The sequence below is a fragment of the Mustela erminea genome, chromosome 5, assembly GCF_009829155.1.
Source record: "Mustela erminea isolate mMusErm1 chromosome 5, mMusErm1.Pri, whole genome shotgun sequence".
Lineage (NCBI taxonomy): Eukaryota > Metazoa > Chordata > Mammalia > Carnivora > Mustelidae > Mustela > Mustela erminea.
In genome coordinates this window covers 10,850,281-10,876,569 of record NC_045618.1, presented here as the reverse complement: position 1 = coordinate 10,876,569, position 26,289 = coordinate 10,850,281, and the positions used below count along the sequence as shown (strand labels likewise).

General features: G+C 51.5%; 1 protein-coding gene and 1 long non-coding RNA gene across 2 annotated transcripts in view; one reads left to right on the top strand and one right to left on the bottom strand.

Moving 5' to 3' along the window:
• The window catches only part of ST8SIA2 (ST8 alpha-N-acetyl-neuraminide alpha-2,8-sialyltransferase 2), a 62,504-nt gene extending 42,122 nt beyond the window's left edge, over nt 1-20,382 (bottom strand). Inside the window, exon 1 of the mRNA XM_032342114.1 lies at nt 19,543-20,382. Within this exon, the coding sequence (XP_032198005.1) occupies nt 19,543-19,640 (98 nt within the window). The 5' untranslated portion in view covers nt 19,641-20,382. The remainder of the gene's footprint in view (nt 1-19,542) is intronic.
• LOC116590393 lies at nt 18,346-26,060 on the top strand. Its single transcript, XR_004285580.1, has 4 exons — nt 18,346-19,012; nt 19,567-19,641; nt 23,044-23,224; nt 25,096-26,060. It is a non-coding gene; the product is annotated as an uncharacterized LOC116590393 (long non-coding RNA).
• The last annotated feature ends 229 nt before the right edge of the window (nt 26,061-26,289 follow it).

Genomic DNA, 26,289 nt, shown 5'->3' with positions numbered 1-26,289 from the left:
ACTTTCTGGGGTAGCCCTCTCTGTCTTCGTATGCCATTTTCCCACTTGCCACTTGCTAACTCCACCAAGGGAAGTTTCTGGAATGTGTGGGTTGGATCCAACCAAGCTTGTATCTTTGAACATCATGCTCTCCCTCAGGAATCATTATTCTATCTGCATTTGCTAAATTCCAAGTTTATGAACTGCCAGCCCCAGGTCACATCTGGCCTCAATATGTGTCTGGGTGGAGGTGACTTGCATATTCTAAACATTTTAAAAATCAGAAGCCAATATTTTAAAGCTCAAGGGAATAGTTATTATAAAGCAGGCTAATTTCTGGATCCTTTTGAACAATCAGAAGATCTGGCCACGCTGAGTCAGAGTGGTTGGTTGAGTTGAGTTGAGAAGGGGCTGTGCCTCAGGTTGGTGGGAGCAGGGGCGGGGGGCAGGTGGGAATATGCTACGTTTCGCCACGTCCTCACCATTCCCTCTTGTCTTACCCTGAGATGCCTCACTTATGTACGTGTCCTACCTGGACTCTGTAGTTTGAGATCCCTGGATTGACTCTTTGCCACTCACATAGCAGAAAATCACATGTCATCTTCTCCATTAACATCCCTGACTCAGAAGCCCCTCTTAAGCCAGTATAGCAAGCCCGCTGGACCTGAGGGTGTGCGGGGAGGGGCAGGGGGCACTAGCTTCTTGCTCCTTCTCAATGACAACTGACAAGGTGCTTATTGATAAATTCAACCATAAGCAGAAGAACACCCAGAGGCTCAGTCCTTTGCCCCCTGTAGAAGCAAAGCTGCTGGAAAGGAAATCTGGGAAGTTCCTTCTTCCTACCATACAGTGCAAGGCTACTGCCTGCCCAGGGCTCGCTGATTGAACTTCCAACTAACAGAACAGTAAGAGGAAACCAGCCCGAGCTCTGGAAGGATACTCAGCCCCCATGACTTCAGGTGTCAGCCGTGGCCTCCAGTCCCACACCGACCCTTTGTTCTGGAGGAGTCTGGGGGCTCTGGGGAGGAATTGTGGAGGGGTTCTGCCCATTGTTTCCTGGTGAGCCAATTCCTGTTTGCCTTGGAGAAAAGCCCAGAGCTGGTGCTCAGGATGGAAAACGCAACCTCCTGCCATGTTGTTAGGGCATAGAAAATGACTTCACTCAACAAACAGCGAGTAGCTTGTATCGGGTGGGGGTGGGGTCGGGATGGGCATAGAGAGGATGGTGGCACCCAAGCCTGTGTCAGGTTGATGCTAGAAACAGGTGTCTGGGTGGGGACTTAAGAAGGACTTTGCTTGGATGGTAGAGCCCAGAGGAGTGACCATCCTGAGTTGCTACTGCCTGGGTACCTAGCATCTGGCACCCACAGGCCACGCCCTCACTGTGGATTTTCTCCTTTTGTCTCTATCATAACCCTACGAGGTGAGCATTTTTAGTAATCCCATTCAGTTAGAGACGTTAAGCATTGAATCCAAGGATTTACAGCAAGGAGGAGCTGGAGGCAGGATATGAACCTGGCTTTGTCTAACAGATTGTCTCTAAGCTGGGAACATGGGGCAAGGGGTTGGGGCAGGGGCGGTCAAAGCCTGAGTGGAGTCAAAACTGGGGCTTCGTGTAACTGGCGCAAATCCAGAAGAGAAGCCAGAGAGCAGGGCCAGACAGCAATTGTACTTGGGACCTACACCTGACTCCAGACAGATGCCCAAGCTGTCCCCTGGCACAGCCAAGAGAAGGAAGCAGGGAGCCAAGTCCTCCAAGGGGTGTGTGCACAGGGACCTGGGGTTGTCTATCCCACTGGATTCCTACCTTCTCATTCTAGGAGGGTTTGGCCCTAATGTTTCAAATGTTTCTAGCAGCTTTTCAGGGAGCCTGGTTTCTGCTGCAAACACACAAAAGTGAGAGGTGCAAAGATGGACTGGATAAGTTCCCCTCCCTTGCTTTCCCCCTTGCTCTGAGCATCAGTCCGGACTCCCCGGGTGTGTGCAGGGCGTTCTGCCGTCTGCCTCCAGGGTCTGCGCTGGTGGCTCCGCATGGTGCTCTGCGGACAATGGCTCAAGGTAGCATTTCAGGCTTTGGACTGGGGCTGGCTTTGAGCCTTATCCCTTCTCCACTTCTCCTGCCACTGAATTCACCTAGAAAAGGCCAGGGAAGAAGCTCGGGGGGAGTGAGGCTTAGTCTGCCCCTCCTTGGACTTTAGAACAATCCAGAGGCAAAGAGAATTCTTTACCAGCTTACTTCTCCATGTGACCACAGAGGACTGGACAAATGGATAGGAAATTTAACTCTTCTTAGGCTCTTGTAAAACATCCTGGCATGTAAAGGGCTTTGCACGGGCACGTTCAGAATGGGGAGCAGAGGGAAGAGGCTGCCCAGAACCTCCCCACCCCCTGGAAGAGGGAAGGCAGGAAGGGATCTTGTCTCTCTGCATTTTTATTTTTATTTTTTTGACAGAAATGCCTCTTGGATTCAATACTGTCAAAAAAAGAGCGACAGAAGAACACAGGCTTTGGTGAGCGAGCAGAGTATTTAAAGCTGAGCCTCCTCACTCCTTAAAGTGAGTAAACTTTGCAGAGTAAATGAGGTAATGAATATATACAAACAGCTTGGCAGATGCTATTTCAATTTTACTTCTATTATTGTTCTCATTAAAACTCTTCTGAGAAGAGAGACAGGTCATGGCTGGATTCCTTTGCCTTCCCATCATTTTCTTCCAATTAGCATGCACTTATTAGGCACCTACTATATGGCAGGCCCTAAGCTGAGCCCTGGGGTCACAATGGGGATAGACAGTAACCCGCCCCCCAGGTTTGAAAGTGCTAAATATCTAAATTTGGAGGTACATCTGGGTAGCTCAGTCAGTTAAGTGTCTGCCTTCAACTCAGGTCATGATCTCAGGATCCTGAGATCGAGCCCCACATCTGCTGAGCAGGGAGGCTGCTTCTCCCTCTCCCTCTGCCTACTGCTCTTCCTGCTTGTGCTCTCTCTCTCTCTCTTTCAAATAAATAAATAAAATCCTTAAAATAAATCTAAATTTGGAAGCACACACACAGCCATACGAGAAAGACAAATATCTCAACAAAGGAAGAGTCATAAACATGTACTTGGTGGCGCCAAGAGGAATGGAGGAGACAGGGATGGGTGTGTAGGGACTGGGGGCAGGCTCCGCGGGAGACAAGGACGAGTTGCGGAAGGAGCCGGCTCTCCATCACATCCTGGAATCTGAGCGAAAGCCAGCCTCACAAAAGGCTGTGGGAAGAGCCCCAGGCAGAGGGATCTGCTTAGGCCAGAAGAGCCTGATGGGTTGGTGGATCCCAGATCTTCCTTCCTTTAAAATTCATGTTTCTGGAGCCTCCCAATCCAGAATATGGTCTCCAAGACTTCATCCGACTCTTCCTCTCCCCAGCTCTGATTACTGGTCTTGTTTTCACCTCAACATGGTAGCTTTATCATGTAGCCTCTCCTTTCCTTCTCCCGCTCCTTGTTTCTCTACCTTATTTTTATGAATGCGATCTTTCCTTCGTAGACTATTCTCCTCCTGCCTGCTCTTCACACCCCGGACCTGCTTCTCCCTCCTTCTCAAACCTTGGGTGCAGCCAGACGGTAAACACGACCTCTTTGATCAGGGACCTCTCTTTGAAATCTTCTTTCATCTCATCATTGTCCCAAATGTCACCAGACACCTGCTGATGGCTAAGTCCAGGGGCCCTTGAGCACCCTCAAACCTGCCAGGAGCACTTCCCTCTCTTGCTCACTGCTTTGGTCTCTTGGTTCCCCTCTCATCTTTGTCCAACCTTCTCCATGGCCTTTGCTACCTTGGCTTCTCCTTTCCATCCTCTAAATGAGGGCAATGGCCAAGGCTTAATCCTGGGGTCTCTGTTTCTTTAGGGATTTTGTCTCCATTCATGGCCTCAACTAACATCTCCCTACAAATGGCTTCCAATCTCCATCTCCGTCTTCCACAACCTCCCTCCTAGATATTGTTCTCTTATGGCTTGATCCCAGTTGCCTGCCATGTACATGACCATGGACAACCTCTTCCCATCTTGAGCCTTTGTTGCCATACTTAAATAATAAAGGAAAATGGGCCAGCTAGCCTTTTGTCCCAATGCTCTGATAATTGTTGATTCAGGCAGTGATTTTTAAATGTCTTCATTCCCACATAGACAAACTCCATCCTTTTATAATCACCATGTTTAAGGCCAAACCATTGTCCTAGCCACCACTGATGGTCCCCTGTGTGCTGTTACTTCTTCTCTGCACAATGATGTCCTAACTCTTTCTTCCTTTCCATTGACACAACTGCAACCCTAACCCTCCACGCTCCTCCTGTGGATGACGTGAATGGTCTCCCCAGCTCGTCCCCCTCTCAGCAGCTCACATATTCTCTGCACAATCCTGTTCAAAACCCTTCAAGGTTTCCTACTGTCCATAACATCTTCTCTTCAGCTTTATGGATCCTTTTGAGAATCCTTGAAAATATATGGATCCTTTGTCCAGAAAAATGCCTAGAATTTCAAGAGGTTCACTGATCTCCTGAGATTAATCGCAGACTGTTTAGAGGTCTTTGGACCCCAGCTTAATCCAAAGTGGCTCCTAAAAGAACCAAGTGTGATAGCATTAGCACTGACAGCTTGGCTCTGAGCCCTCTGTCCTGTCATATTTCTCTCCACCTCCAGGCACTCCTGAAGCCCCCACTGCAGCCCAGCTCCTTGCTGTCACTCACCCTTTCCTTGGCTTTGACCATTCTCCCCATGTGGATCACCACCTTCCTTCTCTTTCTGGCTAAGTCCTTGGACCCATCCTTGGACCCAAGCCCCACCCTGATCCTGCCTCCTCTGCTAAATGTCTCTCTTGTCCTCAGCCCCCTTTGGAGCTCCTACGGTATGAATCATCAGTACCATCAGCACAACAATGTCACTTTCATTTTTATTGCAAGGCAGGGCTCACCGCTGAGGACAGGCACTGCCATTGCACACACGAGTGGTTTGTTGGTGACAATGAACTTCCTGATAACCAAAGGGAGAAAGCTTCCAAAAATCCTCCAACTTAGCTATATTTGATAATAGCCTTTTATATTTTATTACACACACTTAGTGCTTTTCTAACACATGGAATATTGAGCATAATTTATCTGGAGCACCAATCCTGCTGTAATATAATGATTCTCCAAGTGGTACTGGAAGGCGGGAAACAGTGATGTTACTGAACCTCTCTTGCAAGTTTATAAGGTGCTTCTTTGAGATGTGAGAATGTCTACTGCAGTGCCTGGCAGGTAACAGGTGCTCAGTATGTTAGTCTTCCTTCTCCGGTGGTGGCTGTTTTTTTTTCTGTTTAATGTAGAGCAGCTGGTGGGTGAAAATAGACTAGCACCTATTTATTGCCCCGCTCTAAAATTTCAGGGCAAAGAATTCAGAGGCATAACAAAAGGATTTTCTATTTCCAGTGAGTCCGGACTCCATCCAACAGGGAAACCCATGGAGGGAGGCACCCAGCTGTGAGGCATTAGAGCTAGAGAAGACCTGTGGGCTCATCTCATGCTCATTCTACAGATGGGGAAACTAAGTCCCAGAGAGCTTTGGGCCTGCCTTTAAGGTGAATGGCCTGGGGGTGCCAAATCCGTAACCGAAGCCCCGATCCCCAAATTGTTGCTCACTCCAGACCCATCTGTCATCAACCCCTAAGAAGTCTCTGACCTGTTAGACCACAAGTGCCTTGAGCCTTTTTTCCTGTACTGGGTTCAGATCTGCATGGTGCCAGCCTCCAACCCAGGGCTTGTGAGCACCTGTGGTTGGTGAGTCGGATCGATTTGACTCGTACAGCTTTGTGGTAAGCACATGAAGCTCACAGTAACGGTCACAGCATCTCGGTACCAGGGACGCTTTTGTCCGGGGGCACCTCGAGTGACTTGCAAGGCTGCTGTTTCTGCACCTCGCTAGGAGCACGTTCAGACAGTGGACTTCTCGGTGGTAGACAGCGTGTGCTGGTTACACTGAAATGTGACATTCGAGAAACTGGTTCCTGAGCATTTACCATGCGCCATGCACCGGCGACACGTTGGTGAACGGGGCGGAAATGGACTCTTCCCTCACAGAGATTGTCTTGCAGTGGATGAAAACAGTAAAATCAAAACTGAATAACCCCAACCACCTCGTCCAGGCTGATGGTCTCAGTGGCTAATCTCCGCCGATTTCCAAGACAGAACATAAAAACAACGCCACACAATGGCACTCTGATGAAGACTAAAAAATCCCAAAGTCAACACATTTTACTTTATTTTCTCTCCATTGATCTCAACTCCCAAACGTTCCAGCTTCAAAAGGTAAGATTAGGTACCATTAAGCCAGTCAGACCAGCATTGATTTAAAACCCTCCTTCGTGCTACAGGATGGAGGAGGTTGCGGACCCTTATTAATCTCCGTGTTATCAGCTTGATCTCAGCCTGCCAGCGAATTCCTGATTCTGCCCACATCCCTCCAGTCCTCTGGCTTCTGTGTACCAGGCCACGAAGACTGTAGAGAACCTCGAGTTATCCTGTGAAGGATACTGGTCTTTCTCCATGGAACCAGCCAAAAGGAAAGTGGGCTTCATCGTTAAGTAGGATGGCACTTAATGGACTTTGAATCAGACGGTTCTTTGGGGAGGCTTTTATAATTCACATTTTCTCTCCTTTGGCCATGGAGAGAAATGTAGACACGATCTCAGGATGTAGGCGGCAGGGGCCTTTCTGAGCCTCAAGGAAGGAATCCCCCCCCTTTCCTGACCTCTCTCCTTTCCTGCCTTTGTTCTCCAAACCAGGGCTTAGTCTCTGCAAGGCCCGTGCAAGGAGCTTGGAAGCACAAGGCAGCACAGGTCTGCTGTGGTGACCCCAGCCTCCTGTGGCTACCATCCCACAGGCAAGAAAAGGATCATGCAAGATACACGAAGCCTAAGCTACGGCGCAAACCAGAATTAGAGCATGCCAGGAGACAGCGAGATGGGGGTCTAACCTTGTGGCATTGTCGGGGGTCCGGGGTCTCTCGGGCCTTAGTCACCCTTGCTTTTCAAAGCATTCAGAAGACTGTTTCATTGGCCAATTCCTTATTTGTACCCTGGGCAATTTCCCAGGTACCGTGAGCAAGTGTCTCTGTAACCAGGCACTTTCTAGGAAGATTAGCTCTCTTCCTCTACCTACAGAAGTTTTGCAAGGATTGTCACAGCTTTGCTACCAAAGGGGCAGATAATGATCACGGGGAAGAAGTAAGGCTAGTGTATCATCACAGCACAGACGTCAATCTTTTCCTGGATCTTCCTTCAGGGGTTTTGCTAACTGCACTTTATTGACTTAATACTTTTCTTTACAAACTTAAATGAATTTATCATAAAAGGAATCTTTATATCAGTGCCATAAATAGAATACCAATATCCCTTGCCCTTAAATAGAAAATAATGGCAAGAATAAATATAATTAAATTCTTGGCTACCAGCCTGCCCAGAGGCTGTCTTTACCTGAAGGAGCAGGTTGGTTCTAATGGCTTTCTTTTACCTGCCTTTGATCACCCCCAGTGGCCTCCCCCACCTTAATTCCTCTGCTTTCTATAACAGAGCACAGTTTGGGATGAGACCGTAGTCTGGGTAGGCCACCAAAACCACCCAGAAAACCAGGAACCCCAGGGGTCTGTAACTGCAGATACCAGCTAGAAAAGGGGGGCCTTTCCTGTGTGAATGACCACATCCCGGCCAAGTTCATGAGTGGGGCTTAATGATCCAGCCAAGGATGGCCTCGCTGCCCAGCTTCTCCAGAAATTTCGATCCTGTGCTATAGCCCAGGGACGAGGTTGTTTCTGGTATAGACATACTGCAGTCTCCTTGAAGACTGATTTCATAGATCAATTCCACCCTTGGTTGGGATTTCTCCTTTTCTTGCCTCCTGTCTCGGGCCTCATCTGGGAGAGGGGCAGAGAGAGGGAAGCAGGCTAATCTCTGAGACTAAATCTCCAGCACCCGGATAATGGCCAGCTAGACCTTGAGAAAATTCAGTTCTCTTTCTCTGTGTTTAGGAAGCAGTTACTTTACTGGAGTCTCAGTTTACCTCTCCACAAAGTGGGTTTTGTTGGGGTTTTATAATAAATGTGTGAAATAATGTTTGAAAAGCTCCTGGTGCTTACACAGGCATCCGGCAAGTGGCTCTAAGAATAACTATTAGCAAGTTATTCTGACATCCATTCGAGGGTAACTCTAGGCCAACTCTGTGACAAGTAACAGGGATCCTACAACAAGTTTCCCCTGGTCTGATGGTCCGACCTCACTGACTTGGGCTGGGGCTCTGCAGAAGGCCAGGAAACCAGCTATACCTACCAGTGGAGCGAGTGTGCATGCAAATCACCTGGGGTCTTGGATCTTGTAATGATGCAGATTCAATTTCATTAGGTATGGTTCTGGGGTGAGGCTCAAGATTTTGCATTTTTACCAAAACTCCAGATGATGCCATGTGGCTGGACCAAAGACCACCCTTTGAGTGACAAGGCTCTAGCCCCATGGTTCTCCAAATGTGGTCCTTGGAGGGACCAATGGTAACAGATCACCTGGAACTTGTTTGAGATTTGGACTCTCAGACCGCACTCAGATCTGCGGAGTCAGAAACTCTGGCCTGGGGCTGGTACTGTATCTTACAGCTCTTATGGATGCTGACCCACAGCTTCCGCATTCCCTGCCCCTGCAATCCACGGCACTCCCTCATTCCTCCTGTGTTAGCGGAACTGTGTGGCCTGAGCCTAAAAGCGAGGGAGACAGCTGTATCCCAGCTTCCCTAGGCCAGAGAGAGCCAAATCTCTGGGGGTTAGCATTTGGGGCTCTCTTCTTTATTCAGATTCACCATTGACCCCAAAACACTAACCAAGGCTACTGGGATGCAGCTGGTAAGGCAAGGGGCAGCTAGGGAACTGGATGTGGCGGGAGGGTGGTTTGGGCTGTCTATCCCCTTCCCCGCCTTACGCCTTCCACCATTCCCTGCTTTCCACGAGGCCTGCGCTGCTCCCGCTGAACTTAGACAGGCCAGCCAGCAGCCCAGCAGGTATTTACAGAATGCCACAAAGAAATTACGTGTTTGCGCTTCCCACAATTCCAAATCCCAGATGCTGGGTGTTCGGGCCCCTCCAGCAAGTGGTCGTATTTCTGTAAGTCTAGCTCTGCATTCCGTCTCCCCTTTCTCCCTTGACTTCCTCCCCACCATGCTTTTTCGTACTATATTATTTCTTGAATTGAAGAACACTCCCACGGATGTTGCTTGGTTAAGACCGTAACTGCCCACTTAAAATAAATCAATGTGCCTTGAGCACCTGCCCGGTGCGTTTTGGCAGCTTGCATCTGTATGCGTGTTTTTCATTGTGGTTAAAGTCCACGTCACATAAAACCTCCCACCTTAGCCATTTTTAACTGTACAGTTCACTAGTGTTAAGTGCATTCAGGACGTTGTGCGACCCATCGGTAGAGTTCTTCTCTCTCACAAAGCTGAAACTCCGTAGGCCTTAAATAGTCGCTGCCTCCGCCCCTAGCCCCAGCAACCACCATTCAGCTTTTTTGTCTTGGGAATTTGATGGCTCTCGGCACCTCATGGAGGTAGAATCGTTCAGTATCTATCTTTCTGTGACTGGTTTCTTGCACTTAGCATAATGTCCTCAAGGTCCATCCATGTTGTAGCCTGTGTCAGAATGTCCCTCTTTTTTTTTTTTTTTAAGATTTGTTTATTTATTTGACAGACAGAGATCACAAGTAGGCGGAGAGGCAGGCAGAGAGAGAGGGGGAAGCAGGCTCCCTGCTGAGCAGAGAGCCCGATGCGGGGCTCGATCCCAGGACCCTGGGATCATGACCTGAGCCGAAGGCAGCGGCTTAACCCACTGAGCCATCCAGGTTCCCCAGAGTGTCCCTCCTTTTAACGGCTGAATAACATTCCCTCATACTATATGCCGTACATAACTTACCCTTTCATGTATCCTTGGACATCTTTTGGCTACTGCAAATACTACTGAACACAGGTGTACAAACACCTGCTCAAGCCCCTGCTTTCAATTCTTCTGGGCCCACACCCAGAAGTGGGATTGCTGGATCCTATGGTAATTCTACTTCCAATTTTTTGAAGAACCGTCATACTGATTCCCATCATGCGGCACAATTTTTCATTCCCATGATGTGTGTTTTATTTAACCCTCGGAACACTGTGAGTCGGATATTATTAACCCCGTTATTTAGATTAGCAAGCTGGGGCTCTGAGAGGTGATGTCACCTGCCTGAGGTCACACAGGTAGTGTTTCTCCAGACACGAGAGCCTCAATCTTCCCACTGTTACCCTTGCGCTGGCAGCTGGGAGAAATGAACAGTGAAGACCTAAGTGAGTTATTCTGACACCGGTGGAGGTTAGAGCTTTACTCTAATGCGGCACCAGACAGGGTGGGGAAGGGGCTCCAGAGATTGGCTGGTTCTACGCTGGAGGCTGGCCCACCGTGGTTCTGTCCTTGAATACAGCGGCCTAAGAGGTATCCCCCCCCCCCCCAGGGGTTTCCAACTTGCCCTTCTCTTTGCTTCTCCTTGTGGACCCCGGTACAGTCAGATGTCATACAGAGTCCTCTGAGTGTCAGTTCCCAAGTTTTGGGAACCATGGAGGTGTGGTTGGAAGGGCTTTGCTGCTTCTCCCTCTTCTTCTTTATTTTAAAGCTTTTATTTATCTACTTGACAGAGCATGAGGGAGCGCACAAGCAAGCGCAGAGGCAGGCGGAGGGAGAGGCAGAAGCAGGCTCCCGCGGAGGACTCGAACCCAGGACCCGGAGATCAGGACCGAGGCTGAAGGCAAATGCTTCACTGACTGAGCCCCCGGGGCACACCGGAGAGGCTTTGCTTCTTCCGGGAGCAATTGAAAGTCCCCGGCCCTATCCATTTACCAGCTCATTTTCTCCGGAGACCGTATGCCTCCTCCCTTCATTATTTAAGCCATGCTGGCATTTACCGAGAGAGAAGGTGTGAATTAATCCTGGGTATCGCTCCTCCGAGCGCCGCCAACGTTCTTGTTCTGGAAATCGGAGATGGGGAACTAACAGCACAAGCCCACGACTCCCTGGGCAGAGTCTGAGTGTGGCCGCCCCTTCCTCAGCATCCACTGAAATGGGGCACCCCAGGGCAGCGGCCACCACTGTGTCTGGGGCGCTCCTCTGACCTGCCCTGAGCCTTCCCTGCAGTCTCAGATGTCCCCAGCTTCCCTTTCCAAACCCTCTGTGTGGTACAGAGGATACAGAAGAGGCCTAGGGAGCTGTCGGAATAGGAGCAGCAGCCCCATAATTCCAGTTCCTGAAAGTAGCTAAGGCCTGCACGGGCCTGCCTAGGCAAACCTGCCTAGGAGTCCAGTGCCTCAGTTTCCCGCGTGTGTGACCTTAGCAAATCCTGGACCCTCTCCTGCCCTCATCTGCCCATAGGCAAACCGGGTGGCTGTGGGGGTTAAGGGAGTGAGCCATGGGGTCCCCAGCAGAATGGTGGGCACGTGTCTGTCGCTGGAAAACAGGGCTCCCTGGGCACATACTTCCTCCCTGCTCTAGCCTGTCCTGTCCCTGCCAGCTTGCTTCCTTCCTTCCTTCCTTCCTTCCTCAAAGGGCCCCTCCCAGCCTGAGGGAACTGGAAGCACCAGCCCTTCTGCCTTTCCCCAGCAAGAAATTCCTCCTGGCCTTAATCACTTGTGTTGTCTTCCTCTTCCTTCAGTGTGTGTCCATCTCTCTGGCAATGAGACGGTTGCACGAGGCCACGCTCCAGAGCCATTCTGAGGAGACTCGGTGAGGGCAAGCAGGGGCCTGGGGGAGGCACCATTGTGCAACAGGTGACTCGGAGCCGGCCGCCCTACGGGGCATCGGCCCACAGGCTGCCAGGATGCCACCCCAGCCGGGCGCTAGCACACGGCCCCGGAGCTCGCTCTCAGCACCGCTGCTCCTCACAGACCTTCATGTTTCCCAGCGTTAGCCTCCTGCAGATTTCCCCCACTGGATGCCATTCAGTACGTGGTTTCTGGATCATTCTCCTTGCTTCCCGCAGCCTGGGTTCACATCCCAGCTCTGCAGCTCACTAGCGGTGTGACCTTGGTCGTGTTCTTTAACTGCTCTGTGCCTCGGTTTCCTCCTCTGCGCAATGGAGGACAGAGCGGCACAGACTTCCCGGGACTGCTGACGGGGCAGGGACGAAGAAGGCTAATGGGCTTCGAGTATCGTTCGGCGCAGAGCAGGCACCCCAGAGTGATGCGTTATTCTCGGTGGCGTTGGCCTCTGAGAGGAAAGGATGTGTGAGGAGAGAAGCTGTGCTTCGGGGAGCGACCCCCTCTGCTGGTAAGGCAAACTCAGACCCAGACTGTTAGATTTCAGGATCGGTAACATCGGTAGCATCGGGGAGTCACAGGGCCACCAACCTCTTCGGCCACGGAAGACCATCACTCTCTCTCAGGAAAGAGAGGACGCCTTTCTACCCCACAGGAAAAAAGAACACCACCTCACAATAAAGGAGAGTCAGTCTCAGGAAAGGCAGCCGGCAACCCCAACCAGCATAATCATCACGTGTACGTTGGGCTTTTACTTTTTCTTCTTTCTTTTCTTCCCCCGTTTGGATCCCTGGCCTTCTGCGGATCAGCCTTGGGGACCACTGGCCTCAGGGTCATTTTGATCCCCCAGCCGCTGACTAAGAGGCCAGAGGAGGAGGAAAATTGGTCGCCTTGAGGCTCAAAAAGGGACTGGGAGGTACGGCTGATTGGCAGGATGGGGGGCTCTGGGTTCTCCCAGGAAGAACAAAAAAGGTGCTGGGGAAACTCTCCGACAAAGCATGAGCCTCCTTGCAGAGCCATTTAGGAACACACACACACACACACACACACACACACACACACACACACACAGTCTGTGGAGCGGGACTCAGAGTGGAGAGCAGCGAATCAGGATTCCAAGTGGACAAGTGCCGGGAGGAGCAGCTCCTGGCGTGGAACACGGATACATGGCTGGTCACGGCCACTGCTCTCTCCCCGGATGGAGCGGTTCCCTTCACCCCCGTGAAGTCTGTGACAGCTGAAGCTGAGAAAACGCTGGGACAAACAGGTCCCGTCAGGACACCGGGGCGGCTTCCTAGCCGAGTGACGGATTGCAGGCCACTGGGGAGAATTTAAAACCAGCCCAGCTGCCACCCAGGAGAGTGACTAATCTCAACACTTAAGGACAAGCCCCAGACCGGCAGTCATTCAGACACAGGAGATGGGTTTCCTGGACGCAGATGGCACCCAAGTGTCTCGCCCTGGGGCTTCTCTTGGAGAAATGCACGGACCCCACCCCTTGGCAGGAAACGGCCACCTGATGTGAAACGCCCCCCCTGCAACCCCAATGGCCCGACCTCATGTTTCTTACTCTCTCAATGTGTCAAACACGCAACTTCCAGCATCCTTTCTGGGGACCAGCCCTTGGAAGGAAACAGTTGGCTCCTGGTTAAGTCTGCTCTTAAGGCCAGTATGAAAGCATGAAGGTGACAAAGACAGACAGAGCTGGCCCTCTCTGTCCAATCAAAAGGATGGTGACTGGGGGCTGGAGGGCTGAAAAGGGTTCCCTGGAGAATAAGAGGCTGAACAGGGGCATGGGGTGGGTCTTGACAGCTTTGGTTTTTATCTGAACTGGCAGCTGGAAACAGAACTGCTAAGTCCTCTACTTTTACAAACGAGGAAGGGCTTTTCCACTGGCCGGCCTCCGACATTCCAAGATGATGAACAACGCCCTTGCCCTTGACTGAGCTTGTGTGCTCCGTGTCGGATACAGAAGGCAGGCAAAGTGGAAAAGCAGGACCTTTCAAGTAAGCAGAGGGTGTTTGCCTATTATTAGAATAGTATAGGGGCCCCTGAGTGGTTCACTCAGTGAAGCGACTGCAGTCGGTTCAGGTCCTGATCCCAGAGTCTTGGGATCGCGCCCCACATCGGGTTCCCCACGCAGTAGGCAGCTTGCTTCTCCCGCTCCCTCTCCCCCTGTTTGTGCTTGCACGTGCTCTCTCTCTGTGTCAAATACATAAATAAAAATCTTAAAAAAAAATAGTATAGGCCTTTGGGGGCAGAAAGACTGAAAGCTTATTTTGGCCACATCTAGTCCAGAAAAATATATTATGGCTTTCATGCACTAAGTCATATGCTCCTCACCAGGGGCTGGGGGCAGGGAGAAATAAAACAGAATTGCTGAGCCCATCTCCATGGGTGTAGATGCTGCCATGACCACGTGCTAAGGGTAACACAGGAGGGACGGCCACCCCAGACTGTCCAAGGAGGGTCTGGGCCCTGGCAATGCTTTACAGAGGAAGTGCGACCAGACCTTAGCCTTGATGGTGAAGTCAGAGGAAGGTAGCAGAGCGTGGGGTGGGAGTCGGGGGGGTGGATAGGGTGTGCAAAGAGGTTTTTCCTGAAAGGAAGACAAATGTGTTCAAAAGCACGGAGGCATGGAGTCATGGCTCATTCCAGGAAACTGTGAGCAAAACAGAATGGCTAGAGCCCAGGGAGGCTGAAACAGGAGGATGGGGCCAGATTATGTAATACCTTGCACACGGCGCTCAGAGCATGGGAGCCTTTCTAGAATTCTACTCTCTCTGAGAAGTATTTATAATTTGCAATTTACAACATCTCCAATTTGTAAAACCTAAACAATTTTAAAACCTAGCAACCCTGCTTTATAAGGGGGAAAGAGGCCCTGAGTGGTGAATTGGTTTCCAAGATGGATATCTATTTACAATTTAAATTTGATGCTAGGAACAGTTGGCAACAGGACTTGGGCAAGTGAGTTAAAAACCAGAGCCTTCTCTCCTATTTTATCCTCCAGTCATGTTTATACGAGAGGGAAGTACATCAGGATTGGGAAGAAGAATGAGCTTTTACCAAAAATAAATAAATAAATAAATAAAAGAAAAAGAAAAAAGAAAAAAAGATTACATCGTCTTGAGCAAATATGTATTCTTCTGACAAGGTCCCTGCGCTTCAGGACTCAAAGACGAGCTCGTTTTCTTTCACATCAGCCTGGACTCATCCAGGACCAAAAGGTGCACCTCACCTCACTCCTGGCAGATGGCCGCAGTGGCTGCCTCCTTGCAGACCTGGTCACAGCCAAAGACCAGAGCTAGCCTGCTCCTCATCTTAATTCTCTGCAGTTGTGGTCTGATGTCTGCTTGGGGTGCACTGGGACTCCTGACCAGGGTGACTGGATGGCATCTGTCCTGACCAGTCAGATGTCCATGCCAATAGGCCAGTGCTCACAGGGACCCACTGTGAAATATCTCTACTATCAAGCCTGCTCCAGGCCCCCAGACGCCCAATCATACATGGTGTGTAGACGTCAGAATTCTCTTTCAAGTGACATCTAAATCAGATTTGCAAATGGATAGGAGTTTTCCCTCCAGAAGCTTCAGCCCAAGGTCCCACCTGTGAGTCTAGGATGCTCCTGCTTGTGGCCCATGACTTTGCCTGGCCAGCCAGGGGACAGAGAGTGCCATCATCTGTCCTCTGGCATCACACTGAACTTGATGGGACCAAAGGGGCATTTCGGGGAGACGAGCTCTCTGTCCTTCCCACAGTCTCCTTCACTTACCTTCCCTTTTTGCAAGCTGCTGAGGCCAGACCATGGTCTTAGGAAAACTCTGGGCCTGTGCAACATCCCTGGGAAATGAGTGAAGTTCTGAGACCCGTTCTGCGGTATTACCGCAGCGTGAAAGAACCCAGAGGACAGGGCAGTCAACGAGGCTTCTTACAGAACTAGGGTCCCTTGCTTGATCACCAAACCTCTCTGAGTCTCAGTTTCCTCACTGACAATCTGCAGATAGCCACAGCACCTAGCTTAAAGAGATACAGTAGCATTGAGCAGAGTAGTACTTTAAAGCGATGAGCCCAGTGTCTGGCACACAGAGTTTGACCAGGAGGAGGTCTTGTTGCCCCTGGGGAGGTGACCACTGTGTCGCCATGACAAAAAGGTGAGTTCATATCAATGAAGCACTTGGAATGGCTCTTGGCTCAGAGCCAGCACTCAATAAATCAATAAATGCTAATGACCATCATCACCTTCATTTTCACCATTATCGTGATTATTACTATTATTACTATTTATCTTCTTTGAAGTTAGAGACTATGTTCAGGGAACTCATTCAGGGATGAGGGCATTGGGTTGCAAATAAGGAGACCTGTGCAGGCCTGTCCTCTCTTTACCAGGTCAGGGTGTGATATTGGATAAGTGATATTGTTTCGCAGGGTCAAATTTACACTAACTTTAAAAAAAAGGGGAGGTTTCCTGGGGGGGGGAACCTCACACACCCTTCCCATCCTAAGGATCTGTGGGTGTCTGCTTTGCCCAAAGATGCTATATGTGCCCATCACTGGGCCAGTGCAATAGAAGTTTATTGAATGTCTCTGTGCACTGGATTTGGGGACATCTTGGTGGGCAAGAGAGTCATGCCTCTGTTGTAGGTTACCCTCAAGACTAAAGTTCAAGGGACAATCAGAAAGAAGCATTTTAGCTTACAACTTGGACTAAAAATTGGGGCACCACATGAATTGTTGGGAGCTGTTTTATCAAAGCCCCACCCAATGTCTGATGTAGAATTTGAATTCACTCTTTGTTAGAGTGCTTTGCTTAGAACTCATCTTTCTACCTTTCCTTTTCCCTCTTGGCCCCAGGGAGGCATTTCCACAAGCAAGCAAGTTAGAAGTTGAAAAGCATCACGGAGGAAAAGAAACGAGTCTCTCAGAAAAAGCTTCAGGAAGAAAAACCTGCCCCTCGTAACCCATTGTATTCCTTGTGCAGGACAGGACCTCTGAGGCTACCGTACCAAAAGCTTCATTTCAGAAGAAAGGGATACAAGAGCTTAAAAAAAGTGTATCTCACTTGTGTTCCACCACACAATGCATGTGCAATTCTCTTCCCTCATTCGGTTTCATTCCTTAATCCTTGGCTATTTAGTCCAGAAAGAAATGCCTTCCTTCTTCCCTTCCTAATAACACCGTGGGGTCTTCCCTTCCACAAACAGCCATCCCTGGAGCGGGTCGAGATCAAGATGGGGAAGCACGGGCATGGCTGGGGCAGTGGCACCATGGTCTTGAATATGTGTCCAGGTCTCCCAGGAAGGAATAAGATGAGGAAGACAGAGCTCTGCTCCTGGCACCCGTCACTGGCCACTGTGCCAGGGCCCTTAACCCACTGAGCCCTGGCTGACCACTCAAAGTTGGGGTGGTTCCAAGGATTAAAGTGACTGAGCTTGGAACCTAGCCTCTAAGCAGACATCACACCTGTTGGGATTCTGGTCCTCTGCCCGATACCCTTTCTCCTCCAGCCATGGCAAATCCCAGATATGCCTCCCCTCCCCTTAAACAGGTGTGGGACAGATTGGGAGTAGGGACTGGGGGAGGGAGGGAGTGGGGGAGATGTTTCAAGCCTGGGTCAAAACGGGACTAGCTGGGGATCAGCCTGAGCACAGGGACACCAGGAAGGAGGGGTGATGCCCCAGAAGATTACACATTTGACCCGTCTGACAATTTTTCCCAGCGTCAGCCCAAACAGATACTCCCCTTCCCAATGAAACAGGTCCCGGGGCATAGCAGAGGAGCCCTGGGCTTTAAATATATAGGTAAAAGCCCTTCTTAGCTCTGGCCTAGGAGCTTATTCCTGGATACCCTGTTGAAATAACCTGATGTGGGGTGGTATTGGGGGCGCTGGGGGTTCTGTAAAGCATTTGGCAGGAAAGTGAAGCATTATGTGCAAAGTGATTTCCTGATTGCATTTTAAAAATTAAAAGTCCCTGGCATGTAGAAGCTATTCAAAGTTCAGTGAGTGGATAAGCCAGGGATGCCTGAATGGGCTCCGCACTTCTTGTGTTTCTATAGCAGAACAATGGGCAGCTGCTGGTCCTTCCCTCTCACCTGTCAAGGTCAGCAAGTGGTCTGGGCCAAGCAGAGCCCACAGCTGGGAGAAGGGAGGGAGAACCGAGAGGAAGGCCCTCCCCACCGGGCCATCCATCATCTAAGACTTGGCTTGCCCGCTTTCCTCTCCCACCCTGTTTTTGGGGGCAAACAGCTATGGAAAGTAACGTATTTCTCTATTTCTGCGTGGGAGCACGTCACGTATTAACGGAACAGTATTTGCGAAAGTTTTCGGAGCTCGTGGGGAAACCGAGGGTGAGGAAGAGGAGGAGGCTGGCAGAGGGGTTCATGAAAGGTCGTGGAGCTCACAGAAGGAATTCTTTGGTTTCTGAGATGGGGAAGGGGCCGGGAGAAAAGGAGAGGGCAGGAAGTGGCGCCTGCCCCAGGTTTGGGTCCTTAGGGCCTTGGGATCCTGTCATTTCCTTTTCCCTGGGACCTGTCCGCTTAGCGGGCCCTCAACTCCAGCTGATAATGAATGAAACAAATGGGACAAAGGAGGGGGCGCACGCGGCGCGGGCCTCGACTAGGGCGCCAGGCTCGGCTCTAGCCCCAAGGAGAAGGGGACATTTTGCCCCCTCGGCGACCTCACCCTTTCCCAGCCCGGGGCCAGGAAGCTCTCCTCAGGGCCCCTCAGAACCCTAGCTGCCTCCCCACCTGCCCGCCGCGGATTGGACGCTCTTTGTGGCGCTGAAGCAGAGAGACCCGGCGGAGCGTGCGGGGAGGCTGCCGGGCGGGGCGCGAGTCCCAGCCTCCCCGCCCGACAGCGGGTGCGTCCCGCGCCGCAAGTGAGCACTCCTGGAAGTCCCGCGCCAGGGCAGGGGCTCGCGGTCCCGCCCCACCTCTGGAGAGATCGGGAGAGAAGCCGGGGCGAGACGGCGCTCCTGGGGGCCCCCGAAGACGACCCCGCGGCAACACAGACTTTCCCGAAAGGTCTCCGTCTCCGCGCTGAGAGCGCACGGGAACCCGTGGGCGCAGGGGGCGCCGTGGGGTTAGCTGAGCGTCCAAAGCCAGGCGAGGGAGAGAATCTCAGCCCAGCCCCGCGCGCTTCGCCTCTAGCGGTACCAGCCGGCGCCCCAAGGCCGGGCTCCCGGGCGGGCGGGAGGAGCGTGTGCCAGTCGGTAGGTACTGGGGACACTCCCCTTCCAGGGAGCCAGCGCAGAGCCCCCGCCCTCCGCTCCAACCCGGGGATCCCCTCCCCCAGCGCAGAGATCCCCGCGCGCCCCCTGCCCACTTTGCCAAGGCGAGAAAGCGGCCGAGCTGGAGACAAAGAAACTCCTGCCTCCTCCACTCTCGGCCCCTCCGCCCACCCCAGACACTCCCCGGCGCCCTCCCTCGACCCCGGCGACATCGTTAGCGGACACGCTAGGGAAGGGGGGTAGGGTAGGCGAGTCGGCTCCCTGACGCGGGCCAGCTGGAGGCTGCCCGTGCTCCCCGCTTGGGGACACCCCACGGCAGCCGCGCCCCCATGCTCCGCGCCCCAAACCGTCCCGGTCCCCCGACACCGCCTCCCCGGGCCAAAACCTTCCCCCCACTTCTCCAGCTGAGCGTTAGGGGGGCGCGGCGCACACAAAGCGGGTGTGGGGGGCGGAGTACCGGGGTGGGAGAGATCCCGCCAGGGCTCTGCACGGGCCCGGGTGCAGCTATTTACCCGATTTCTTCTTCGATCTCCGAGATGTCTGCGAAGATGAGGAAGACCACGAGCAGCGTGAGCGCAGCCAGCATCCAGCTCCGGAACTGCAGCTGCATGGTGGGTTCGCGCCCGCCGGGACCCGCGCGGGCCGGCGCGAGGAGCGGGGGCTGGAGGGCGCAGCGGAAGGCGCCGGAGCCTCCGCGCGCGGCGCGCAGCGGGGCAGACACCCTGCGCTCCGGGCGAGTGCGGGCCAGCGGCGGCGGCGGCGACAGCGGCAGACAGGGGTTGCTCAGGCGCGGCGAGCCCGCTCGCTCTCTCTTCGCTCTCGCCCGCCCCTCCTCTCCCCTCCCTCCTCTTCCCCTCCCCTTCCCTTCCCCTCCCTCCTCCGCCCCGCGCGGGGCTCCGAGTGCAGTTTGACAGCTTTGCTCCGCGCCTCTGCTCGCCTCCTCCCACCCTAGTCAACTCCTAGGTCCAGCCATCCGCTTTTGCTCCTCCCGCCTGGCTTCTTTCAGTCCCCGAGGGCGCTGGGATGTGGCCAGAACCCGCCACTCTCCGCCTAGGGCGGCTGGGCTCGGGGCACCGCGGGCGTCCGGGTACCGAGCAGAGCCCCGGCAAGAGTGCGCACCGCCCGGCGTCCCCAGCCGGCTGGCAAACGCCCTCCCGCGCTCGCTCTTTGTCCAGCGCCCTCGCTTTCTCGCAAAGTTTTGGCGACACAAAGACCTACACCTGGGGACAGTCCCCAGCGCTCGGCGAGGAGGCGGTTTCAACCAGGCAGATGTTTCAGCAGTTGACGAATTAGGAGGGGTGATGGGGGAAGGGGAGGAGAGAAGAGATATCCAAGATAGGCCAACTTCAGCGGAGATGCTGATTGCAATCTGTGGGCGAGGTGCTCAGGCCCCTAGAAACCACCCCCTCCGGGCGGTCATCTTGGTCACCATTGATAGAACCGAGAGACTGGATCCGGAGAGGCTCCCTGAGTTGCCTGAGGTCGCGCAGTCTTGGCTAGAACTCTGGGCTCCTGCTGGAGCGGCTGCTCTACCCACAATGGCAGACTCAGCGTCGGCCCTGCCCAGCCTCTGCCCTGGCCCTTCTGAATCCGGGCTGGGCTTCCCTCTCCAGCTTTTGCCCTCTCCCAGCAAAATCAGTACCCGCCCTCCCCCCACCCCGGGGTCGGGGGGAGGCTCCTGTCTTGATCTAAAGGCCTGCTAGAAATTATGGCTCCCATAAGGGGTAGTGCCCCCCAAGCCGAATATTTTTCGCTTCCCCAGCCTTAGACAATTTAACTGAAATTACATTCTGCACCAACCATTAGCCTGGGAAGGGCCCCATTAAGTTTTACTGGAATTAGATAATTACCTTTTTTTTTCTTGCACTAATTGTAACAATCCTCAAATCAGGAAATGTAACTTCCCAGAACTGATCATCTGGTTTATGAAAGGGTCCTTGAGGTCCGAGTTTGGGGAAAAGGGTCCTGTTCAAGAAGTGATATGGGGTATCCTAATGGCCTGAAAAGGACTGCGGAATGAAAGGGCCATGGTGCAGACTGGCTGTTTCCTCCAGGACCACCCACACAGAGCCAGTTCTCACCAGGGTTGAGGAGGGGGATGTCAGTGGCTAAGTCCCTTCAGGGGCACCTTGGGGAGGTAAGAGGGCTGCCCGTGCCCAGGATCCTCCTGCCTCTTTGTGTGTAAGAAGGAGGACAGGAGGAAGTCTTCCAAGCTAGGGGAGCTGCTGGAGGGCTCTTGTTGACCCTGGAAGCCAAGATAAGATCTTCCCTGTAGGAGGAGTTCCGTTACCCTGCCCGGAGGGCAGGAGAGGGAAGCACTCCAGAGAAAGGGGGAAAGCTCTGGGCATGGGGTACAGATGTCTTTTCCCCAGAAGAGGGGTGTACCAATCCCATGACAGCACTTCATTTCTTTTCGAGCCCCTCGCAAAATCTGTGCACCTCCATGCCTACGGGGAGCTCCTCCAGAATACCACTTACTCTTCTTGGAGTGAGATTTTGTGAGGTTGAGTACTGTTGGATGTCTGACTCCCGGTCCATTAGAGGTGGTAACGGGCATCAAAGGAGGGTTTACCATCAATGTGGCTGGCCACATGGCTTAACCATCACATCTCCAAGTTTTCTTAGTGCCTTGGTCTTTCCCTTGTCCTACTTCATGGATGGTTAAGGAGTGGTAGAATTGTATTTGTTGTTTTTGTCTTGTTTTTCTGGATGGTTGTGATATCAGAACAGAGAGAGGTTAAGAACAGGGCGCACCTGTTACACTGCTCCATATTTCAATTGTTCATTCATTGATTCCATTACTCAACATGTTTTTTGAGCACTTACCCTGTGCTAGACACTCTGTGCTTGGGGCTAGAGCTACAAAGAGAGGAGAGAGAGAGAGAGAGGGAGATAGAAGGGGAGAGAGGGAAAGAGAGAAGCATTTCCTGCCCTCTAGTGGCTCATGGTTTAGAAGGAAGACATGTAATTATGGTACGGGATGTGAGCAAGCTACAGGACAGCTATGGTCTCCCGAATAGCTTATAATTGATGAATAAGACCACACAAGAGAGCAGCAAGAAACGAGCTGGCCTGTCTCTTTGCTGCTCTCTGTTTCTCTACCAGCTCTTACTGTGGCCATCACGGAGAGACTGCTCTCATCCTAAACTCATCAAAATTGCTACTGTTACAACAGAGTGTATCCATCTCCTTTTAGGTGACCCAGTGGTCATCCCAGGCTCAGGGTCTCCCTTCTTTGGACTCACTTGAGAAGAGTCATTTTGAGTGGACAGGAAACGTGGAAGCTGTTGAACCCGTCCATCCCTTCTACAGAAATCCTTGTAACCAGACCCCCATAGAGCAAATCCATCAAGTACACCTGCTGGGAGAGAGTGAGCTTTGTAACATGTAATCCTTGCACTGAGAGCCACTGAGATGGGCTTTTACTTGGAGAGTGGTAGGGACTCTCGTGAAAGTTGACCACAGGACACTGTCTGGAAACACCACTTGCATCTGCTTCCACATGGGCCAGCTCCTTTTTATGGTGGTCTGTGCACGGCCACTGCCTCGAGGTTGTCTGTGAAAACCGAGTTTGTTCCTGGGGTCTGGAAAGAGGGAAGATGATTGAATTGGCAGCAAGTGTCACGTCTGCTGATGCTGTGTAAATGGACACGTGGACACACACTTGGCTCAGCCCCCCAGGTCCCTCCACTCTTCCTGTCCTTTCTATTCAAACAAGTCCCTTTTCCTGCGTTGGTCTTTCTAAGAAAGAGTAATCGCTTCTTTAGGTTACATTATTGAGTATTTGGGTTAAAATACAAGGGTTATATGGGAGTGGCAGCAAATTACAAGTCATTACCACCCATTAACATTTTAACTCAAATTAATAGAGTAGATTAGCTATTCAGGCGACTGACATGGCTCTGGGAGGTTCATATGAATGGGGTGGGAGGAGCAGGGAACTCTGCAGGGCCCAGAATCAGGCAGCCCTTCCTTATCTCTGACTCTGACTAAAGGTGTGTTTCTCCTTCCAGCTGCTGACCTCAAGAGTGGGGACCCCCACCCAGAATTGAAATTCCCGAAAACCCAAAAACTGTGTGTATCATTTACACATCAACTAACCTCTCCACGCTTCTTACCGCAGATACGGAGTGTTTTCATCTGAACTGCTTCTTGGGGGGTGATAAAGACTTCTCTTGGCAATCCTTTACACAGGTACCATCATCTTCGTCTTACTAGGGAGGAAACTGAGGCTCAGAAGGGTCTCCATTGCCCAAGATACCTCTGTGGGCAGAAAGGGAATTTTAAGGCAGGTGGCCCCCTCTGAGCCTTGGGGACTTCTGGGATTATGCGAATGCCAAGGTCCTCTCCAGCACAGTTCTAAATGGAGTTGTAAGTAGGCACCACCTTTGATTTTTACTGACTCCCTCTTCATTCTGGTACGCCAAGATTAGGGAAACAAATTTATCTTCACTCACTGCCCACCCTCCACCATTGGTGAGACCGTAATCGTGAATTTCAATTTTCATCTGTCCACACAGAAGAAACCAGTCCTTTTAACCCAATCTTTCAATAAAAACCTCAACAATAAATAATAATTTTTTTTTATCCAAAATTCTGAGACCCGGTACTGAACCACCCTTGAACTCTCTTGGAAAGCCATTTAGAGTGTTTGAGAAAAAACTAGAGTGGTAACAGTTTTGCTCTATCATCATCTCTGAAGGAGGAGCTGTGGATTCTTAGTGTTGGGGGTCTTCTGGGGGGGGGGTGTAAAGTCATAGAGATCTTAGTTGGAATAGACTAATAGGCTATTGTATTTCTGTACCTCCCATAACTGAGAGAACCAGCCTTCCCTTTTTTAAATTTACACTAAATTTGAATGTTCTCACAAATGCAACATTTCCCCCTTCAAAATCAGAATCCAACGATAACAATATGGGAAAATAAATGGGCACATTTGCATTCCATTTGTAGCTTTTGTAAATAGCAAAATTGTATATTAGCTGAAGAAAGAAAAGAAATAGACCCAGGCAAGTGCTGTAAATGTTTCTGGGATTATCTGCAAGAGACCTTGGGAGGGACGTGGGCATGAGCTCCATGGGGAGCTGGAAGTGATAGCAGAGGGTAGGGGGTAGAGGTTCAATTTTTTGCTGGGATTTTTCCAAATTCTTCAGCCAGGATTAGAGATGGTTTTGAACCAAAGCACGAAGTCAAGGGTCAGATGGCAGAGATAAATGAAAAGGAGCGTCTTCTCATGACTCTCAACAGTGCTTCAGCGAAATGACGACTGGGATCTCTGAATCAGCTCATCCAGTTTTGCCCAAACCCCAGCATGACCCTCCCCAAGACCATCTAAGGAAGCTGGCCCTGGTCGGCTCTCTGTCTTGTCTCGTGTCACTTTCTCTAGCCTCTGTTTGGATCATGGACCTCTGCATTCTCAGAGCTGGGGCATTGGGCAGAGAGGGTGCACCCCTGTCCCTTCACTCACTCAACCATGGCGTGTCTTGAATAAATCTAGGCACAGTTTCTGCCCTTATGGAGGTTGGAGTCCTGTGGAATTTTTACAGATGGAAAACCCTGGGACCCAGAGACCAAGAGATGGCCCACAGTTGCTAGTTTGAGAACCTAGTTTGAGAGTTTGCCAGTTTGAGAACCGAGAGCAGAATTCTGCCTCTCCTGTCTCCGAGCTGAGCTCTGTGCCAGGTTTCCCCTACCTACACTCTTCCATGTTATTTTCCATGACAGTTCAATGAAATTGAAAACTCCCAAGAGGTAGGGAGATTTATTCCTCTTCTGGTCCCACATTATTCAATGAATACATGTTCCCCCACGGTCAATTTCAAGCCACCACCATCATGTCACTGAAAGAAACACTGGGAAGCTGTGCCCTAACCCGCCATGACATGGATGTCTACCACATACGTACAACAGATGAATCATCTCAAGGGGACGGGAAAGGGTGAAAGGTAGAAAATAAAGTTAGGAAGTGAGGAGTTCTGAGCACGTTTGGCCTTTGTTTTCATAAATTTATGTTTTTGAAAGTTTGCAGGCTTTGATTTCTAATAATGGCTCTGTTTCACGATCAGCACAAGCTGCCTCCAGGGCGATACTGGTGACCACCGGCAACAAGAAGTTGGCATCGTCCCAATGAACTGGTGAGCATGCTTGGCAAAATACCATTTCTAAATGAAACTCCAGATGGGAGAGTCTCCAAAGCCATGGCAGCATTTAACAGAAAGTGAACATGCCCAGATCCTGGCACAGCGCACTGGCCGGAGGAGAGTGGCCTGGGCCCCAAGTAGGCTTCTTGTGAAATGTCCCATTGGGAGTCCTCTTCTACATCTCCCTACCCCACATGGAGTCTTTGTGGTTGGTCATCCTCTCTTCCCAGTTCCCCCAGTCTGGTTTGACAAAGTAGACTGGAAAACCACAGAAGGATCAAGAGACAGTGAACGTTTTTGGATTAGGTAAAGCAAGTAAACCCCAAGGCCAATGGCTTCTTCAAAATAAGTTTGTTTCTCTCTCATGTGCAAATGCCCCCAGTAGGCAGCCTGGGCTGGTTTGGCCATGGAGCTCCCTAAAGTCTTTAGGATTCAGGTCCTTCCAGCTTTCCTGTGTGCCATCCCTTTGATGAGGCCCTTTCTCATAGCTCATCACCTCCAGATTCCCAGGGGTAGAATGGAGGAAGAGATAAAAAGAAAAGAAAGTTCCGGAAGCCTACGGCACAGGGCTTGGGCTCACTCCCCTTGGTCCAGAACACTGTCCTGCGGCTACACCTCGCAGCAGGGGGCTCTGGCCTTCGGTGCGCTCAGCTGAGAAGCCCATTGTGGAAGAACAGGAGGGCAGATGTGAGGGGCAACAGGCGGGCTCTGCCACAATGGGGTCGGAAAAGACCACCGCAGGGTTTTTCTCTCTGCATTAGCTCTGCCTTAAGATGATTGTGTCTTGGGCAGAAATGCCGGGTACAAGACCTGTTCGTGCAGCCGAGTTTCATACTGTCATAGTTCTCTCTCTCTCCATTTCTTTCTTTCTTTCTTTTTTAAGATTTTATTTATTTATTTGACAGACAGAGATCACAAGTAGGCAGAGAGGCAGGCGCAGGGTTGCAGGGGCGGTGGAGGGGGAAGCAGGTCCCTGCTGAGCAGAGAGCCCAGTGCAGGGGGGCTTGCTCCCAGGACCTGGAGATCATCACCTGAGCGGAAGGCAGAGGCTTAACCCACTGAACCACCCAGGCGCCCCACTTCCCTGTTTCTTAGCGCCCTTTATTTTGCCACATTCTT